Source organism: Helianthus annuus, chromosome 13, assembly GCF_002127325.2.
Source record: "Helianthus annuus cultivar XRQ/B chromosome 13, HanXRQr2.0-SUNRISE, whole genome shotgun sequence".
NCBI classification, from domain to species: Eukaryota; Viridiplantae; Streptophyta; class Magnoliopsida; order Asterales; family Asteraceae; genus Helianthus; species Helianthus annuus.
The window spans coordinates 128667930-128690223 of record NC_035445.2 but is presented as its reverse complement, the minus strand read 5'-3'; the positions used below and the strand labels follow the sequence as shown (position 1 = coordinate 128690223).

At 39.5% G+C, this 22294-nt stretch overlaps 1 protein-coding gene across 1 annotated transcript; it reads left to right on the top strand.

The window, feature by feature from the left end:
• The first annotated feature begins 19264 nt into the window (after positions 1 to 19264).
• On the top strand, positions 19265 to 20417 carry LOC110901651 (extensin-like). Its single transcript, XM_022148462.1, has 3 exons — positions 19265 to 19749; positions 19837 to 20104; positions 20181 to 20417. Exons 1-3 carry the CDS (start codon positions 19265 to 19267, stop codon positions 20415 to 20417), a joined length of 990 nt encoding a protein of 329 aa, XP_022004154.1.
• The last annotated feature ends 1877 nt before the right edge of the window (positions 20418 to 22294 follow it).

Below are 22294 nucleotides of genomic sequence, written 5' to 3'. Positions count from 1 at the left end.
ATAAGAATGTGTTTTATCATCATCAACTCGACAATCTATAGTATAGACACGAATCGGAACCGAAAGTCTTGTAAAACGATTATTTCGTAGACTATCGATTCGGATTCGTACATGCATGTTTGAGATCTGTATTGGAGAGTATTTTTGACTATTTTTATTTTTGTTAAACTTTCTGGAATTTTTGTTGATTAAGTCTATGCTTAGCCGATTCGAATGCATGTTTCCGATTTATACATAAAGTTGACTATTTTGCCCTTTTTGATATAAAACGTGATTTTTGGAAAAGTGAAAGAGTAGAAATCTTTATTTCTAATATATAAACTTGCACCGAAAATTTCGGATCAGTTGGTGGTCCAGATTTTGAGTTATGGCCATTAGCGTAAAACTATGTTCTTAATTTACATAAACGGCCCTTTTCGCATATGACCTATTTCTGGCCACGTTTTGATATAAAACTTTTTACCAACTGATGTATTATAATATTCTGGGAATTTTGATGATTTTTAATTAATTTTTGGCTGAACGGATCCTAGATCGCCTAGTTATTTCGGGTTATGTCGGTTTTGACCGTTTAAGCCATAAAATGAGTTTTACACATCCTTTTGACCCGAAACCTTTTTCTACTGATTTTAAATGTTAAATAAATTATTTTGAGCCTTCTGGAAATATAAAAATCTCAGCTTTCATATATAAACCCGGAAACGGCTCTAAATCGCATATTTAGCGTTTTAAGCGCATAGTAAGCGTTATACTTGTTTTAAACATGTAAGACTTATACCTACTGATGTAATTAGCATATTTTCATATAATAACAGTAAGTATAAGTATATGATCTCAGATTTCCAGTTTTGGCATTTTTAGCCCTTGTGAATTTACTAAAATACCCCTACGGTGCATAGTTTGATTTTAAATGATAAATTTGATATATGGGTCATACCCTACTGATATAATATGTTATATTAAGTATATTTACTGTATGAACCAGACCCGAAACTCAGATTTCTAATTTTACTCTTTTATTATCTTTTAAATGACCAAAATGCCCTTCTAAGGCATAAATTGGGTTTAAAATTATTCCGGGCAATATAGAACATAACTTACTGATATAATATCATATTTTAAGCATATTATCTCAGGAAACTTGCATTTGACTCTTTTGGCTACCCGTAACGCCCTTATTGCGTTCGGTTCGGTTTACGTAACTAGTTTGCGTAAATTGACCGAAACGGGTCAAACGATATCATTTTTATTTCAAAATCCAGAATGTATTTAGTATACCCATATTATACAAGTATTCAAACTTGTCGGGTCTAAATCACATTCTATCCGGTCTTTCGCTTAATCGTGCGTAAACCGTATCATTCTTAAAACTAACCGGTCAAAGCTTAGGCTTAAATAAAAGACCCGTTAGGAATCTAATAGGTTAATTATAAACCTTTGTTCCAGATTAGGAGGCCCGGTAAAAGCTACCGCACTTACCGTTTGTGTTACATACTTGCTCAGGTAAATACATTTTGACTTATTTTCCCTATACGGGCTTGGGGTACGGTATTTAAAATACCGCTTGATCGGGCGCACAAGTCCTGCTCCTTATGGGTGTACAGTCTTGAATAGCTTGTGCTACTTCGTTTAAACAGTCTTGTCTTACTTTAGGCTTTGGGGGGTTATTGACCGTGTCCCGGATATCCTTGGCATTATCTTACGAGATGGCCACGACCAGAGCACGGGGTGTAGGCGTACACTCGGCGTGTATAACTCTTTAATGTGGTGTGTCATTTAATTCTTAGCCCGGACAGCAGATCCCGGGCCACCAAAGATACGAGTGCATGCAAATCGTTCACAAGTTTATATTATATAATTATCTCAAGTTAATAAAAACATTTATGCCTTGTGCATTTAAATCAATTTTCAATCATTTTCAAAATGAGTCAGTCGATTTGTATTTACCAGTGTAAACTGACGTATTTTTCCCAAAAGGTTAAGTGCAGGTACTATACGAAAATAGGCTGGCTGTTTCCTAAGAGCGTCCACTATAGTCTCGTAAGCTCGGACGACAAATATCTGTTGAACAATATTTTATCTTATTTGTATTTGATCCGCCTGTGGATCCGTTTCAACTACTGTGATATTTATTATTGCAATTTATTTAAAAGTTGAAATGTATCTATTCTGCTTCCGCTGTGCATTATTATATTGTGTTGATTGTCTATGACGATGCCAACTACGTCACTGTACCCCACACCGGGCCCACCGGTGACACGTGGAAATCGGGGTGTGACAGGTTGGTATCAGAGCCAACGCTGAGTGAATTAAACACTAGTCTTTTGTGTTTAATCTCAGTTACACAATTGCACATTCCTCGATTTTCGAGTCTAGACAAAGAACTTAGGAAATGTTCAACATTTCGTTTAATTTATTTTTATTATTATTTTGCTTTGTCTTATATATTTTGTTGTGCAACTTGTTTGACTTTTGACAGGATCACTATGCCGCCCCGTATGAGAGGTCGAGGAGGATTTGCTACATCTCACGACCATGAGGCAGGGCCCTCACATAGGCGAGCTCCATCCGCCACGCACAACACAGCCGCCAACGACCTTTGGAGGTCTTTCGCCGAGCCTGCTAGACACTCGGTATCCGCGAGCACTTCACCGTCATTACCCCAATCGTTTGGGCCCCACTCAGAGAATGGGCCCCATGGTTCGCATGGATCTTACATACCTTTGCATCAATCGCCTCCGCAATACCCAGCACCAGTCTACCAGGGTTTATATAACCCTAATGCTTTTGTGGATGAGCCAGTGGGTCATAACCCGCTAGGACCGGAGGACCACTTTCCTGGCAACCACGAGATGGAAGTCGATGAAGAGACGGACCCTTCGCTGCCACCATCCGGCACGCCTAACCATCCGATTGAGATATCGGATGGGTCGCCATACAGAGGATCACCATTCAATGGTGTAGATAGCTTCGAGGAGAGGTTCAAGCAATATGATTGGTATTACACCCCCAGCCACAACTCTCCGATGCTCCAGTCTCACCAGGTTTCGCCGGTGCACTCGCAGCACCACTCTCAGCAGCAGCCGCCTTTGCAGCAGGACCTATCTGAGGCCCTATGGCGCGACGTGATCACTCCGTCGCCACCGCCGCCACCAGTTTTACCTCCTCCGCCTCAGAGGCCAAGGAGGAATGCGCGCATGTCTACGCGCGGAGGGATTCGCATAGGCACCCCTCCACATGTTGGTAGCAGCCGCTACATGCCTCTTCCCGAGGAGTCCGAGACGGGGGAGTCTCAGCATCCCGTATCGGAGGTCACTTCAGTACCGATCCCGCCTCTGCCGCCGCAGAACTATGGAGAGCCGATTCCGGCTTATGCTAGCGCAGCTCAGTTTAACCCGTTCGAGCAGGTTTTCCCTCAGGGTTATGATTACACAGGAGACCCTTATTGGCAAGCTGTGAACTATAGCTCACTCCCACCTAGTGGTCCATTTGGAGACACTTGGACTGCTGGGCAGTCTACTTTTGGTTACCCTCAGGGTTACTAGCCGCCGCAGCCGCAGCAGTACCAGCCACCGCCACCGGCGCCTATGATGTCGCCGCCGCAGGTTCAAGAAATCCTGCATGGGATTAACAGCATGCGACGTGAGTTGCAACACGAGATGCGAGCTGATCGCCGACGCAACAGTGGTATGTTCAAGAAGGTGTTTGACTTACTCAAGGGTAAGAGTAAGAAGGATCATTGAATCCTTTGATTGTTATCTCATTACTCATGTCCCTGCGTGGACATCTATTCTTGTACTCTACCCCTGCGTGGGTATATTTCCCTTATTCTACCCCTGCGAGGGTATGTCGTCCTGTTAACCCCTGCGTGGGTTTGTGTTATTTTATTTGTGGTTGTTGTTAGTTGTTTAGCCCCTACGCGGGCATGTTATTCATGTTATTTGAATTAAAGTCCCGTTTAGGGCAAAGATGTACTAGTACTTTATTTGAAATTTGAAATGGTTAATTTGAACTTCTCATTTTATTTATATGCATGAATATAATATTAAAATAATGGAAAATATCAATTTTTATTTGATTTGCCATTTTATAAGAATCTTAGTAAGGTATAACCTAGCTTGAATGCCTTATTAACAGGCCTGGCCGTGACGGTAAAACCTGGTTGAAAAGATTCAACTCCCTGTTAACATCTGAAAACATGTTAACATTCCTGGCTAAGCGTGATCGGTAGAATCACACAAGCCACCCCTTTTAATAAATTATCTACAGATTATATCTGTATACAAGTCTATTAATGACTTGATACCTTCGGGTTATGACTATGTCATATAGTGGCAGTTGTGGTTTATAACTCCCTGCCAAGACAAGAAATATCTACAGATTATATCTGTACACAAGTCTGTTTATGACTTGATACCTACGGGTTATAACTATGTTATATAGTGGTAGTTGTAGTTTATGACTCTCTGTCTAGTAAAGGATTATTTGTTTAATTATACAATTTATAATCCTATAAAAATCTAAATTTATAATTTAGTAATTGTCCATGTGACTAGGCCGATGGTGCCAAAATATATATTTTCATTCCTTGATTGCTAATAAGAGCCTGAATGAAATTTATTAAATTAACTGCTAAGGTTCTTGATACCATGGTTAATAAATCGTCTAGAACGATAATACTGTTAGGTTCTAAATAGACCTTGTCCTTTATTGTAGCTTAAAGCTACAATGGCCAAATCGGAGGAAACCAACAGTCATTCTGGGGAGCACCCAGACAATACCAGGATTCACGTCACTGGTGAAGAATTGCAAGCACTGATAGATAATGCTGTCGCCAAGGCTATGGATAGGCAGTTCAAGGAATCTAGTGGTACTCAGAGTAGAACCCGCACAGTGACGCATGTCAAGTCTAAGACTCATTCAGGGGCTCATAGTAAGCCGCCATCTAAAAAGAGTGAGCCGAAGAAAGCTGAGGATGATAATCACTCCTCCAACCACAGCAGCATCCCAAAGCAAGAGATTAAGCTGAAGCATGATACGTACAGCAAGTCCTGTACGTACAAATACTTCGTATCTTGCAAGCCCAGGGATTTCACCGGGGAAAAGGGAGCCGTCGATTGTATGACGTGGATTGATGAGATGGATACTGTGGTCGATATCAGCGGGTGTGCTGATAGGGATGTTGTGAAGTACGCGTCTCAGTCGTTCAAGGGAGACGCGTTAGCATGGTGGAAATCGCTTCTACAAGCTACTGGAAAGACCGCTCTGTATAGCATGACTTGGGATCAGTTTGTAGCACTGATCAAGGAAAATTTCTGTCCGCAGCATGAGGTCGAGAGAATTGAATCGGATTTTGTGTCTCTAGTTATGAAGAATCTCGATTGTCAAGCGTATCTTACTACGTTCAACACCTTATCCCGGTTAGTGCCTTATCTGGTGACCCCGGAGCCGCGTAGGATTGCTCGATTTATTGGGGGTCTGGCACCGGAGATAAAGGCAAGCGTCAAGGCTTCAAGGCCTACTACATTTAGATCAGTAGCTGATCTATCCCTCTCCCTCACTCAAGATGTCGTCAGACTAAGAGCTATGAAGAGCTCGGAGGAAAACAAAAGGAAACGTGAGGATGACACCTCACGAAGATCTGAGAAACGACACAAGGGAAACAACGACCATAGGAAAGGGTCGGGGTTCAAGAAAGGGGATCAGTCGGGTGAGAAACCCAAATGCAAGGTTTGTAAGAGGCATCATTTTGGGAGATGCAGGCAGGAGTCTAAGTCCCAGTCTTTCGAGAAACGTTGTGGGATCTGCAAGTCCACAGATCATAAAGCTGTGGATTGCAAGAAAATGAAGGATGCAACTTGTTTCGGTTGCAACGAGAAAGGGCATATTCGGCCCAACTGCCCAAAGAATGCGAAGAAAACTGATGATGGGAAGAAGACTAATGCGAGAGTCTTCAGAATGGACGCAAAGGAAGCAGTCCTTGACGATAACGTCATTACCGGTACGTTTCTTGTAAACGATGTTTTTGCTAGAGTCTTGTTTGATTCAGGAGCTGATAAGTCGTTTGTAGATGATAAGTTTTGTAAACTGTTGAACCTTCCTGTTAAAACCTTAAGTGTGAAATATGAGGTGGAATTAGCCGATGGAACCTTAGAAACCGCCTCGACTGTTCTAGATGGATGTGTTATATCCATTAGGAATCATTCTTTCCCGTTATCCTTGCTTCCCTTTAAGCTAGCTGGATTCGACATAGTGATAGGCATGGATTGGTTGTCGAGCAACCAAGCCCAGATTCTGTGCAATAGAAAGCAAGTAATAGTTAAGACTCCGTCCGGTGAGTCACTTACTATTCAAGGAGACACCCAGCATGGATTGCCGGAGCAAGTGTCCATGCTCAAGGCATCCAGATGCATGCAGAAAGGATGTGTCATTTATATGGCACAAGTTACCATTGATGAGCCGAAGCCGAAGATTGAAGATATCCCTGTTATCTCGGAATATCCTGAAGTTTTTCCTGAAGAACTACCTGGTTTGCCACCGGATAGGCAAGTAGAGTTTCGGATAGACATCATTCCAGGCGCTGCACCTGTAGCAAGAGCACCATACAGATTGGCACCAACGGAGATGAAGGAGTTGAGGACGCAGTTAGATGAGCTTTTAGCTAAAGGTTTTATTAGACCTAGATCGTCTCCTTGGGGAGCGCCAATCTTGTTCGTTAAAAAGAAGGATGGGTCGATGCGTCTGTGCATCGATTATCGTGAGCTTAATAAGGTCACTATCAAGAATAGGTATCCGTTACCCAGGATCGACGATCTGTTCGATCAGTTGCAAGGAGCAAGCTATTTCTCCAAGATTGACCTAAGGTCAGGATATCATCAGTTGAAGGTCAAGGAGGAAGACGTACACAAGACAGCGTTTAGGACTCGTTATGGACATTACGAGTTCCTAGTGATGCCGTTTGGGCTCACTAACGCACCAGCCGCGTTCATGGATCTCATGAATCGCGTCTGCAAACCTTATTTAGATAAGTTCGTCATCGTCTTCATTGATGACATTCTTATCTACTCGAAGAGCCAAGCTGAACATGAGAAACACCTTCGTTGTATTCTCAAACTTTTGCATCAAGAGAAGCTTTATGCCAAATTCTCGAAGTGTGAATTTTGGCTTCGAGAAGTCCAGTTCCTTGGACATGTAGTAAGCGAGCGTGGTATCCAAGTAGATCCCGCTAAAGTAGAAGCAGTCATGAATTGGCAGGAGCCGAAGACTCCTACTGAGATTCGCAGTTTCCTCGGATTGGCAGGATATTATAGGAGATTCATTGAGAACTTTTCAAGAATTGCTGCGCCCCTAACTTCGTTGACCCGTAAGAAGATTAAGTTCGATTGGGGCCCTAAGCAGCAGGAATCCTTCGATATTTTGAAGAAGAAGCTGAGCAATGCTCCAGTGTTGACATTGCCTGATGGAATAGAGGAATTTGTGGTGTACTGTGACGCATCACATACGGGCATGGGCTGTGTACTCATGCAGAAAGGCAAAGTCATTGCCTACGCTTCTCGACAGCTCAAGGTGCACGAGAAGAACTACACCACCCACGATTTGGAATTGGGTGCGGTTGTATTTGCTTTGAAGCTATGGAGACACTACTTGTATGGGACCAAGTGTATAATCTATTCGGATCACAAGAGTCTTCAGCATCTGTTCAATCAGAAGGAATTGAACATGCGACAAAGGCGATGGATGGAAACTCTCAATGACTATGATTGCGAGATACGATACCATCCAGGCAAGGCAAATGTGGTTGCCGACGCCTTAAGTAGAAAGGAAAGGGTGAAGCCAATCAGAATCAATGCCAAGCGCATTGAGATAAGAAATAATTTGAATGAAAGGGTGTTAGCTGCACAGAAGGAAGCTGTGCTGGAAGCTAACTATCCTGCAGAAAAGTTGGGAGTAACTGAGGAGCAGTTATCCCACGACAAAGATGGAATGCTACGACTAAACGGACGAATATGGGTTCCAGTTTATGGAGGACTTCGGGATGTTATCCTCCAGGAAGCCCACAGCTCTAAATACTCAGTTCATCCTGGAGCAGATAAGATGTACCAGGATTTGAAATCAAACTACTGGTGGATTGGTTTGAAGAAGTCAGTAGCTGAGCATGTAGCTAAATGTTTGACTTGTGCGCAAGTCAAGGCTGAGCATCAGAAACCGTCAGGTTTGCTTCAACAGCCTGAAATTCCCAAATGGAAATGGGAAATGGTGACAATGGATTTCATCACCAAATTGCCGAAGACGAAAAAGGGAAATGATACCATATGGGTCATAGTAGATAGACTGACTAAGTCAGCTCATTTTCTACCCATCAAAGAGACGTATAGCTCAGATATGCTAGCTCAATTATACATCGATAAGATAGTAGCGCTACATGGTATACCTATATCTATTATCTCCGATAGAGATACTAGATATACGTCGCATTTTTGGAAAAGTTTCCAACAGTCGTTGGGCACTCGTTTGAATTTTAGTACGGCTTATCATCCTCAGACTGATGGTCAGAGTGAGCGTACTATTCAAACTTTGGAAGACATGCTTCGAGCATGTGCGATCGACTTAGGTGGTAGTTGGGATAAGAACCTACCACTGATTGAATTCTCCTACAACAATAGCTACCATTCCAGCATAAAGGCCGCGCCTTTTGAGGCCCTATACGGTAGAAAGTGTAGATCGCCCATTTGTTGGGCAGAAGTTGGGGAAGTCCAGTTGTCAGGACCAGATATCGTCTTTGAGACGACAGACAAGATCGTTCAGATTCGCGATCGTTTGAAAGCTGCCAGGGATAGGCAGAAAAGTTATGCGGATCCTAAGCGCAAAGATTTTCACTTCGATGTAGGTGAAAAAGTATTGCTTAAAGTATCGCCCTGGAAGGGTGTAATGCGATTTGGAAAGAAAGGCAAGCTGAGCCCGAGATACATAGGACCTTTCAAGATCATCGAACGTGTCGGGTCAGTCGCTTACAAGTTAAACTTGCCTGAAGAGCTTAGTGCTATTCATAATGTGTTTCACATCTGTAATTTGAAGAAGTGTTTCGCTGACGAATCACTAGTTATACCGCATACAGATATACACATAGACGAAAGTTTGAAATTCATAGAAAAACCTTTGTCGATTGAGGATCGACAGGTGAAAAAGCTTCGAAGGAAGCACGTACCTATTGTAAAGGTCAAATGGGATGCCCGAAGAGGACCCGAGTATACGTGGGAAGTGGAATCCACGATGAAGGAAAAATATCCCCACTTGTTTCAGTAAATCTCGGGGACGAGATTTCTTTTAAGGGGGTGAGGATGTAACACCTCGAAAAATTTCGTCCAATAATGTCTTGACACGTGTCATAAGGTTCCGGTATGTGAAAATATACTTTAGAGGGACTAAAAGTGACAAACGGTGAAAACTATGGAACGTAAGGGTCCAAAGTGTCAACAATGGATAAATAGACTCTATGATAACCCTACATAATGTTTATAACCTTAAACGGATGGTTCATGGATCATACGGCGCGGAAATTGCACAAAAGTGAAGTATTTCAAACTATAGGGGCCAAAAGTGTCAACATGTTTAATTTATACCTCTGAGTGAACTTTTGGCAGACCCGAAGCTTTGAGAAGCTAAAATATACTCACTAGAATATGTGGTTAAAATTTCGTGAAGTTTCGTCAACGTATGAGAAAGTTATGGCCAAAACCGTACTTGAAGGACTAAAAGCGTCAACATCGAATTTCAGGGCTTTTCGGTTGAGCGCAAAGTTATCCGAGGACATTACCATGTAGGTAAATGTCCCAAGGTTCTTAAAAACCAAGTTTGGGGGTTTACGGGTCAAGAAAAGCAGCCGAAACATCGCATACAAGTTCAGGGACCAAAGCTGCCAAGTTGGAAACTTGTTTGGCTGAACAGGAGGTCAGGCGACCCGCCTGGACTGACCCAAGCGGGCCGCATGGGACTGCCAGTAACAGAAAAATACGAAAATTGCAATCTTGGTCCAAAATTGAAGTGCTTACCAGCTCATTCCACCTCCCTTTTGCTCCAATCAGCTCCCATGCATGCCTAGGACCTCTGTGAACCTCTACAACCTCTGATTACACCATAAATTGGATCAAAAGCCTTCATTCTTGAGCACTTGTTGTAACAAAGAAAAACCATAAACTCTCAAGAACTCTCAAGGCATTTCTGGAGCTAATCTGAACGTCAAGGCAGCATCCTAGTGTTCACTAAGCACCTATAGGACCTTTGTAAGCTTCTAATTCGTTCTCTAATCCGTTCTTGCTTTGATTATTGCTAAAAGTCAAACTGTTTGTTCATAAGCTTTGACTTTCTGATTAAACGGATTTCTTTCAGTCATTTCTCGAATTGAAACCTGATATATGTTGGTATTTATGTGGGAAACAAACCCTCTAAAGGGTACTATCTGAATCCCACTATATGCATGCTAATTGTCGAGTCAAACATGTTTCTAAAAAGTCAACAGAAGTGATTTTTGCAAAAATAAGCTTGAATGTTAATATATTAGACATGCAATCTGATTGATCATCATAAATAACTTGTAATACATATAAGAATGTGTTTTATCATCATCAACTCGGCAATCTATAGTATAGACACGAATCGGAACCGAAAGTCTTGTAAAACGATTATTTCGTAGACTATCGATTCGGATTCGTACATGCATGTTTGAGATCTGTATTGGAGAGTATTTTTGACTATTTTTATTTTTGTTAAACTTTCTGGAATTTTTGTTGATTAAGTCTATGCTTAGCCGATTCGAATGCATGTTTCCGATTTATACATAAAGTTGACTATTTTGCCCTTTTTGATATAAAACGTGATTTTTGGAAAAGTGAAAGAGTAGAAATCTTTATTTCTAATATATAAACTTGCACCGAAAATTTCGGATCAGTTGGTGGTCCAGATTTTGAGTTATGGCCATTAGCGTAAAACTATGTTCTTAATTTACATAAACGGCCCTTTTCGCATATGACCTATTTCTGGCCACGTTTTGATATAAAACTTTTTACCAACTGATGTATTATAATATTCTGGGAATTTTGATGATTTTTAATTAATTTTTGGCTGAACGGATCCTAGATCGCCTAGTTATTTCGGGTTATGTCGGTTTTGACCGTTTAAGCCATAAAATGAGTTTTACACATCCTTTTGACCCGAAACCTTTTTCTACTGATTTTAAATGTTAAATAAATTATTTTGAGCCTTCTGGAAATATAAAAATCTCAGCTTTCATATATAAACCCGGAAACGGCTCTAAATCGCATATTTAGCGTTTTAAGCGCATAGTAAGCGTTATACTTGTTTTAAACATGTAAGACTTATACCTACTGATGTAATTAGCATATTTTCATATAATAACAGTAAGTATAAGTATATGATCTCAGATTTCCAGTTTTGGCATTTTTAGCCCTTGTGAATTTACTAAAATACCCCTACGGTGCATAGTTTGATTTTAAATGATAAATTTGATATATGGGTCATACCCTACTGATATAATATGTTATATTAAGTATATTTACTGTATGAACCAGACCCGAAACTCAGATTTCTAATTTTACTCTTTTATTATCTTTTAAATGACCAAAATGCCCTTCTAAGGCATAAATTGGGTTTAAAATTATTCCGGGCAATATAGAACATAACTTACTGATATAATATCATATTTTAAGCATATTATCTCAGGAAACTTGCATTTGACTCTTTTGGCTACCCGTAACGCCCTTATTGCGTTCGGTTCGGTTTACGTAACTAGTTTGCGTAAATTGACCGAAACGGGTCAAACGATATCATTTTTATTTCAAAATCCAGAATGTATTTAGTATACCCATATTATACAAGTATTCAAACTTGTCGGGTCTAAATCACATTCTATCCGGTCTTTCGCTTAATCGTGCGTAAACCGTATCATTCTTAAAACTAACCGGTCAAAGCTTAGGCTTAAATAAAAGACCCGTTAGGAATCTAATAGGTTAATTATAAACCTTTGTTCCAGATTAGGAGGCCCGGTAAAAGCTACCGCACTTACCGTTTGTGTTACATACTTGCTCAGGTAAATACATTTTGACTTATTTTCCCTATACGGGCTTGGGGTACGGTATTTAAAATACCGCTTGATCGGGCGCACAAGTCCTGCTCCTTATGGGTGTACAGTCTTGAATAGCTTGTGCTACTTCGTTTAAACAGTCTTGTCTTACTTTAGGCTTTGAGGGGTTATTGACCGTGTCCCGGATATCCTTGGCATTATCTTACGAGATGGCCACGACCAGAGCACGGGGTGTAGGCGTACACTCGGCGTGTATAACTCTTTAATGTGGTGTGTCATTTAATTCTTAGCCCGGACAGCAGATCCCGGGCCACCAAAGATACGAGTGCATGCAAATCGTTCACAAGTTTATATTATATAATTATCCCAAGTTAATAAAAACATTTATGCCTTGTGCATTTAAATCAATTTTCAATCATTTTCAAAATGAGTCAGTCGATTTGTATTTACCAGTGTAAACTGACGTATTTTTCCCAAAAGGTTAAGTGCAGGTACTATACGAAAATAGGCTGGCTGTTTCCTAAGAGCGTCCACTATAGTCTCGCAAGCTCGGACGACAAATATTGGTTGAACAATATTTTATCTTATTTGTATTTGATCCGCCTGTGGATCCGTTTCAACTACTGTGATATTTATTATTGCAATTTATTTAAAAGTTGAAATGTATCTATTCTGCTTCCGCTGTGCATTATTATATTGTGTTGATTGTCTATGACGATGCCAACTACGTCACTGTACCCCACACCGGGCCCACCGGTGACACGTGGAAATCGGGGTGTGACAGGCTCCAGCGTGAACAACCTCCCAAGAGTGAACTGCGTGAACAGATCTGGACCCTTGATTTCCTTTTTAGTTGTTAAGGGTAGGATTGTAATTATATAAAAAATTAGATTTAAATCATTATTTTAATAATTGGATTAAGTTACATCTTTCCTATTTTAAATTCGTTATCCACATTATGTTTTATTTATTAATAAGATAATTATCAAAACAAACAACAAATCACCAGATTTCAATTTTAATTTTCATTTCAGATTTCATCACCAAAATTCAAAAATTTTAATTTTTAAGATCCACATAACCTTCATATTTCAAACGGTATAAACATGTGTACCTAGATATAAATAGAACGGTACACATGTGTACTCAGCATCGTACATATGTGTAATTAGCTACATAATACATACATACATAGAAACAAACAATACCTGTAAAATTATTTATATTTAACAAATTACAAGTTCCATAAATGTTTTCCAAACCAAACAAAAAAACATATAATTACAAGTTCTAGTTTCATAAAAACAATAAACCCAACATAATCGAAAAAACAAAAAAAAAACATAATCATCCTTTTCGACCAAGCAACTATTCGCCACGTTGTATGCTGAATCATCCTTTTCGACCAAGCAAACGAACATATGTGAATCATCCTTATCGACCTCATACGTGAATCATCCTTATCGACCTTCCATCTCCACTTTTCTCGTTAACGATAGCTCCTATAATAGCAAAAAAAAAAAAAAAAAAAAAAAAAAAAAACTCAGCAACGAATACTTTGCATAATTCACAAGTGTACATCAACAACCTTACACATTCAATAAACAAAATTCTGAGATATCACAAAAACAGACGCTATACACATGTGTACATCGCGTTAAAATCAGAATACACATGTGTACATCACATTAAAAACAGAGCAAAATCAGAATACACATGTGTACATCGCGTTAAAACCAGAGCTAAATCAGAATACACATGGTTTTAACACGATGTACACATGTGTATTCTGATTTTGCTCTATTTTTAATGTGATGTACACATGTGTATTCTGATAGAGAATAAATACTTGGGTAGCCTGATAGAGAAAGAGAAATAAGATCGTGAATTTCAAACCGAATAAACAAGAAGGTGAAGTTACAATATGATATAGACACTTGCATTTTTGTTGTTCTTTTGCATGTTTTCATATGGGTATCCAACAATAAAGGCAGACAGAGACAGTTTTGATATCTGCATACAAAAGACGCAAAAATAACAAATTTTAGATGAAAAAAACAAATAGATGTTCGAAATCAAGAGCCATCAGGAATAAAGTAGAAGTTGGTAAACTAACCAGACGTTCGAAATCAAGAGCCATCGGACCGATATTGTTTTCTTCCTAACTAAAACGCTCCAGCATATAAAAATGACCAATATTATCTCATGCATACTGCAAGCACGTATGAAGCATATACTAGAAAGTAGAGTGACATTATCACACTAGTTATTTCATTAACCATAAATATTCTATTGATAATTGTGCAAGTGTAACAAGTTTAAACCTTAATGGTGAAGCAACTTTATTGTCGAAAATCCGAAACCACGAGGCCAACATATCTATCACCAACATCCAAACCAAGAAATCGCCCTCGATCCACAGCACGCAGCTTCAACAAGTCCTGGTACAAGTTGAGTGGCTTCACAAACTTCATCTATCAATCCATCATTCAGACATTAGTGCATTACATGAATTACTCCCGATACTCAATACTTAAAGTTTTAAACTCGGTAACTCACATTTCCTTGAAAAAGAGACTTAATTTGTTAAGATGTTAATTACCGAATGTAAGACAAGACACAAACTGTTTATATATACTTAAGTAGTACAAAAGATGCAAACTTTTCATACTTGAAATCCAGAAAATCGTTTAAGAATCCTTTTCCCAAATTCAGATTGCATTCCACTTTAAATGATTTTCTTGAAAATTTCATTTTCATGAAGATTCTCAAAACAAAACTGAGTCACAAACTAGATGGGAACATTCTGTAAATCAAAATCCAATTGAAACATAAACACCAAAGTTTGAAAATTTATGTGGGTGTGGGTCAAGCATTTCTACAAACAGTACATTAATGGCGGTTTCATCGTCTGAAAAAACCCTAAATCAAATTCTTAAATCGAGAACTTCACCTGTTTGTTCGATTCAGATTCTGATTTCGTCGTCCGGCAGTTTGTTCTTCATCGAGATCCGGCAATGAAACGACGATTCAGTCATCCGGCAGTTGTTCTTCATCGAGATGGATTATTTTCATTAGAGGATTTTTTTATATAGTGTTTATCTTTGAAACTGATACAGATACTTTTAGGGGATTACAAATGACAAACTTATTGATTAGTTTCCATATGTTAAATATGAAAGTTTCCTATTTTACCCTTTAGATTAAAATTTAAATTAAATTTATTATACCTTTAATTACAATTGTGCCATTGATCTAAGATCTATCATCTATAAAATCAAGGGTCCAGATAAGTTCACGCAGTTCACTCTTGGGATTTTGTTCACGTTTGAACCTAATCCTATATATATATATATATATATATCACACTAGTTAGACTAATTGAAATTCATTACAATGTGTCAAAGTGGTTTAATAGCTATTTGATAGCCTTTTAAAAGTCTATCTCTGAATCCCTAAGCATCAAGTGTGTAGTTTATTAGAAAGATACCTCTGAATGAGTGTAACACCACGTAAAAACATGTCCAATTATACATAGACACGTGTCCTACACTCTGATTATGCAAAAGATTGAGTTTAAGGGACTAAAATTGACAACGAGTGAAAATATGCAAACGAAAGGACTAAAAGTGTCAACATGCCAATCTTGGGCCTCTAAATGACCACACGTGAAGAAAATATTCTTAAATGGGTGATCGATTGGGTATACGAAGCCGTTTGTGAAAATAATCGGAAGATTATAAATTACAAGGGTTAAAAGTGTCAATATGTCAATTCTGACCTTTGAATGGCCTTTTAACGAAACCGAGGCTTCGTAATATTCAAATATACTCCCGAGAATATGTGGTAAAAATTTCACGTGATTCCGAGATCGCTAAGCATGTTTTCTAAACATTGGGTTAAAAGCGTCAACTTGATGAAACTTGCTTTCATGAAGAAATTTAACGAACCCGAGCCTAACGAAGTTTGTTTATACATCGTTGGGCCCCAAGAAATTAACTACAAGGGCCTTGATTGCCAAAAATGGAGTTAAAAAGGGGTTTAAACGAGCAGGGACTGAAGCTGCCAGCTTTTAAACTTGTTTTCCCGGTTTAACAGGTCCACGCGGCCCGCGTAAGACACCCTTAAGTCTTACGCGGCCCGCCTCAGCATGCCCAGATCAGAAAAACACCTGCAGGTGCGGGTTTGGCCTGTTCCACCGCCTTAACCTAGTTTGTAACGACCTAGGGAGCTGTAAGTCGGTTTATTTCAGTAGCTTGGACACCTGGATCGATCTCAGAGCCCCAAATAACACCTGGAAGTGATCCTTGATCATTTCATTCACTATATAAGAAAGCTAGTTCATGTGTTCTTGACACACATTTGCAACAATTGCTATTCTACTCATCTCCGGAGCTTGCTAAGGACTTGGAGAAGATTTTGAAGTGTAGAAAAGATTGCTAGGACTATTAGTAAGCTTCTAATTACTTATTTAGTTGTTTAATTTAGTCTACTTACTCAAAAGTCAAACTTAGTGTATAATCAGTTTGACTTTCGTTTTAATTACATGTGGTTTAACCACTGATCAAATTGAAAGTGGTTATGAAACCACATTAGTATAGGTGATTAACCCTTAAAAGGGTGTCTCTTAATTATCTCGTTTGACTGATTAAATGTCGGGTTAAAGTAGTTTGACAAAAAGTCAAACTGGACAGAAATGACAAAAATGATTTTAATTAATAAACCAGAGGTTCTAAATTACATTTTAACATTCTAATGACTTGGTAATGACTATCTAAACATGTTTTATCAGTCCTAATCCGACAATTAATAGTCTAAGGGCAGATTATAATCGAAAGTCGCAAAAGCTTGACTTTTGCTTGACTTTCAGTTCTGACCCGTTCAAGCTTATTCTTCCATGTTTTAAGCTTCCATTAGGACCATATTACATTGTAGTATAACCCTCTGAAGTTATATTGCATGGTGCCTAATCGTTTGTAAGATATGCTCTTGATTGTAATTATGCTCATTAATGCCTAAAACGACCTTTTTACACAAAACCGAGATTTTTAGCAATGTGAATGAACTAAAACCTTTGCTACTGATATTTAGACATGTCCCGAAAATTTGACATCAGTTTGAGGTCTAGAATAGGAGTTATGCTCAATAGCGTAATTAAGGAACTTTTTAGTATTTAAAAGGCGTAATTAGCATGAAGCCTATCTTAACCTGATTTTTGACACCAAACTTTCTACCTACTGATGTTAAATAATATTTTGGGATTTTTGAAGATTTTTATTTATTTTTAGGCTGAGCATAACATAGTATTATAGCTTAATTTCGGTAAATGCCGGTTTTACCCTTTTCATCCATAAAATGAGTTTTACATAACATTTTCAAGCCAAACTTTTTGCTACCGATTCTATATGATAAATATAATATTGTGAACTTTTTAAACTGATCAAAATCTCAGATTTCCTATTTTTACCATAATAGCCCTTTAAATCGCATTTTAGCGTTTTTAGCACCTAGTATGGGTCAAGACTATATTTGTCATATAAAACTCATAACCTACTGATGTTTCAAGCTAATCTACATAATATTACAGTAAACTAAAGTTTTAAAACTCAGAAGTCTATTTTAACCCTTTTAAGCCTATGTAAAATTACCAAAATGCCCATACGGTGCATAGTTAGTTATAAAAGGTATATTTTCATATATTAAGTATCTTACTGATATAACTCATTAAAATACATGCTTTTATTAATCTAATCAGATCTGGAACTCAACTTTTTAAGTAAACTCTTTTATAAGCATCAAAATTACCAAAATGCCCTTATGGGACTTATTTTGGTTTAAATTACTTTTTGGGCATAAATGTTGATATACTACTGATATATTAACATATTTTGAGCATAATAATGATTAAGACCTGTATTTAATTTATTTGGTTACCCGTTACGCATTGACGCGTTCGGATCGGTTTACGTGACTAGTTTACGTAAAATAGCCGAAACGGGCTTAACCTTCTCATTAAGTTCTCATTTTCCAGAATGTATTTAGTTTACCCATATTATACAAGTATCCAAGCTTCTCGGGTCTAAATCATGTTCTAACCCGGTCTCCGCTTAATCTACCGTTAAGTCCATAAGGTTTCCTTCTAGCTAGCCGGTCTATGTCCTTGACTTAATTAAAGACCCGTTGGCATCCTAATAGACAAATTAAACCTTCCATAAAAAATTTTTAGCTTCCGGTAAAAAGTGCCTTTCAAGAACCTTAGGAATTATTAATCTGTATTATTTGATAACATAAACATTTGGGGGTTAACGGCCGTGTCCTGGATATCCTCGGCTCATTTAAATTATTAATGGTCACGACCTATGCACGGGGTGTAGGCATGCACTTGACAGATGCAAATGCTAAATATTAAATTACCCACAAGTTGGGGATAACTCCTTTGTGGGTTCTATAAGTGGTGAGTCAGTTAATCATGTCCGGCTTCCAAACCGGCCCCACTTGTATGACAAATATGTAAAGCTGTATACAAGATCTTAATAAAGATTGTCCCAAGTTATAAAGGATTTGTGCCATGTGCATCTAAATCGATTTTCTTAAATGTTTTCAAAACGAGTCAGTTAAATTGTATTTACCAGTGTATACTGACGTATTTTCCTAAAGATTGAATTGACAGGTACTTCTCGAAATAGGCTGGAGCTATAGGGTGTTATAGAGGATCTTGCAAATCCCATAGATACCCGAAGTCTGTAGTTTATTTTTCTTTGTACTTTATGATCCGCCTGTGGATCTTATTACATTCCAGTCTGTATTATTCATGTACTCGAACATCGACAGACAGTATGGTTTGTAATAGTTTATTTACCCAGCCTTCCGCTGTGCTATATTATTGTGTGTGTTGACATTGATGATATCAACTACGTCACGATACTCCCCGCCGGGCCCACCGGTAATACGTGGAATATTGGGGTGTGACAGGTTGGTATCAGAGCCAACATTGAGTGAATTAAACACTAACCTTTTGTGTTTAATCTCAATGACACAATAAGCACATTCCTTAGACTCTCGAGTCTAGGCAAATGACCTAGGATGCATCTTTACTTTTCCTTTGTTGTTATTATGTTTTGTTTTATTTTATTTTTGTTTTCTTGTTTTAGCAGGAAATTTACCAACATGCCTCCAAGAGTAAGAGGACGAGGCAAGGGTCCCATGCGTGGAGAACCGTCGTCAGCTGGACCATCACACAGACGCACTCTATCGGCGTCTCTATCCTCCTCCGACTCTCACGATATGTGGGGTCAACCTTACGAGCCGGCAAGACACTCAATCTCGCTAAGCTCTTCACCTTCCTTTCATCCGTCTTTCGGGCCGTTTGCTCCAAATGAACCTGAACACTTTCATCACTCTCAACAATCTCACCATTCGCACGAGTCTTACCCATCACATAACTCTTTGCAATCTCACTCGTTTCATCACTCTGACTCCCCCTACTCCCTGGGACAGTTCAACCCAGCCGATTATGTTAATGATTTTCTTGGCTATAACCCATCGGGCCCTGAGGACCATTTCTCTCAGGAAATGGAGATGGATGATGACCCTGACCCGGAGATGCAAACAGGAACCCCGAGCCACCCTATCAGCATATCTAGTGGGTCTCTGTTTCAGGGATCCCCTTACCGTGGGCCCGACTCATTCCAGGAGAGGATGGGTACCTATGACTAGTTCTTTACCCCATCTTATCATAGCTCTCCAACCCAACCACCTTTGGAAGATCCTCAACTTCAAGCTGTCTCACCACCACCACTCCCAGTAGAGGAGCCACCGCAGCCACCTCCCGAGCCTCCGAGGCGAAGGAGGAACGCACGCATGTCTGTAAGAGGAGGACCCCGTTTCAGTTCTCCTCATGGTTCGAGTTCCTATCCCCCTATTCCAGAGGACCCCCAGATGGGTGGGCCCTCAAACGCGGCACCGGAGGCTAATCCTCCGCAAGCTTCTTATGCACCACCTCAGCAGGTACAATCCTTATGAGAACCCATCGGGGTACCCTTCGGACTATGTATCTCAAGACCCGTACCTTACGGCTGCGCAGTATCACCACCTCTATCCTTCTACTTACCCTTCTATGCATCCAGCTGGATACCCGGGTCAGGGTTACCAGTACCCGCCGTACCAGCCGCCTCCTCCCCAGCAGCTTCAGCAACAGCAACAAACCCAGGAAATTCTGGAGAGGCTAGCTAAGGTTGAGAACAAGGCTAGGAAGAACAAGGAAAGGCATACTAGCTTCATGAAAGGCCTTGCGAACCTTATCAAAGGGAAGAAGAAGTAGAGGATTGTTTTGTTTTCTTGGTTGTTGTAATCGTGTCCCTGCGTGGACATTTGTTTAGTTTCTGTATCAAGTCCCTGCGTGGGCTTATTTTCCTTTCTGTATGCCCCTGCGCGGGTAGTTTGTCTTTTTCTAAGTCCCGTTTAGGGCAGTTGTACTTGTTTTCAGCTTAATGAAGTTTTAACTTTGGTTTTTAATTTTGTATTTTATTACACCCTGTTATCTCTTTTCAATTTATAATTGATCTGCCAAAGAAATTCTTAGAGGTATAACCTAGCCAAAGTATTAATTGGCTATGATGGTACAACCTTTTTAAGATAGCAAATTTCTGTTAACATCTGAAAACATGTTAACATTCCTAGCTGTGTGGTACGAGAAACCACACAAGCTTCCAAAAGGTACTTGGATTTCTCCAAGTCACATAAAGCTAAAATGATCAATGCGAATCATGGCTAGTAAACATCAATATGATGTATACACCAAGACATCCATTTGAGATGCATGCTTTTAAATCAAAGGTGTAAAAATGGCAATGAAAGTACAATTTATAAACTTCTTGTCAAAAAGGCGATGAACTTTGTTCAACCCTTAAAAGATCACTGGTCTTAGAGATCGTTAGATAGATCTTAACTCGTCCTTGTGACAAGCTTCCTAAGCTATTTAAATGTCCGTCGAGACGAGTTTAATAATGAATAAAAATGTCTTTTATGACATTGGCAGTTGTGAAATTTCTATCCTTCCCCTGCCCAATAAAGTAAAGAATAATGCATTCTATTAACTTTAATTATGATTTGAAATGGTCTAAATGGTTTAATAATACCATGACCATTGGATCATCAATGCGATGAATTTATATGTAATTTAAAATATTATTATTGTCTATATTATAGCATTCAGAAATGGCTGGCTCAGACGAAGCAAATAGTCATCCAGCAGAGGGCAACACCAGAATCAATATTACTGGTGCCGAACTGCAAGCTTTAATCACTGCTGCAGTTTCTCAAGCGGTAGAGGCTAAGTTTAAAGAGCCGAGTGTTGTTCGGTCTCAAACTCTTTCGAAAACCCATTCTCAACCACATACTCACAGGAAAAGTGAGTCCCTGCACTCGTCTAACCAGGGTAGTGTACCCAAGAAGCAGGTTGTTCCTGAGCCTACCCTTAGGCACGCCAAGGGTTGTACCTACAAATATTTTGTCTCTTGTAAGCCAAGAGACTTTACAGGAGAAAAAGGGGCGATAGACTGTATGAAGTGGTTAGATGAGATGGAAACGGTGATAGATATTAGCGGTTGCGCTAAAGAAGATGTGGTTATGTTTGTCTCCCAATCTTTTAAGGGCGATGCCCTTGCATGGTGGAAAGCGCTTGTACAATCCAATGGGAAAGTGCATTTGTATAATCTCTCATGGGAGAGGTTTGTTGATCTGGTTAAGGACACTTATTGTCCTCAGCATGAAGTAGAGCGCATAAAGACTGATTTTCTCACCCTCGTGATGAAGGATCTATACTGTAGATCCTATGTGACTAGTTTCAATTCCATGTCGAGGCTTGTACCGTATCTAGTCACACCTGAGCCCAAGCGCATTGCGCGTTTTATTGGTGGTTTAGCCCCTGAAGTTAAGGGGAATGTTAAGGCTTCAAAGCCAACCACCTATAGATCTGCTGTGGATCTATCTTTATCCCTCACTTTGGATATTGTGAGGAGTAGGGCGAAGAAGAATTCTGAAGAAGGGAAGAGGAAGAGAGAGGATGATCAGTCCTCCCAGTCGAACAAGAAAGGAAAGGGGAACTCTGGTTCCAAGAAAGGGCAAACTGGTGATAAGCCCAGATGTAAGACTTGCCACAAAAGGCATTTTGGCAAGTGCAACCAGGACCCACAGGCC

Coding starts and splice junctions, on each gene's coding strand:
- LOC110901651 (XM_022148462.1), top strand. CDS start 19,265: ATGCCTCCAAGAGTAAGAGGACGAGGCAAGGGTCCCATGCGTGGAGAA. Junction 19,750..19,836: donor AGCATATCTAGTGGGTCTCT/GTTTCAGGGATC, acceptor ATCTTATCATAG/CTCTCCAACCCAACCACCTT. Junction 20,105..20,180: donor CTTATGCACCACCTCAGCAG/GTACAATCCTTA, acceptor ACGGCTGCGCAG/TATCACCACCTCTATCCTTC.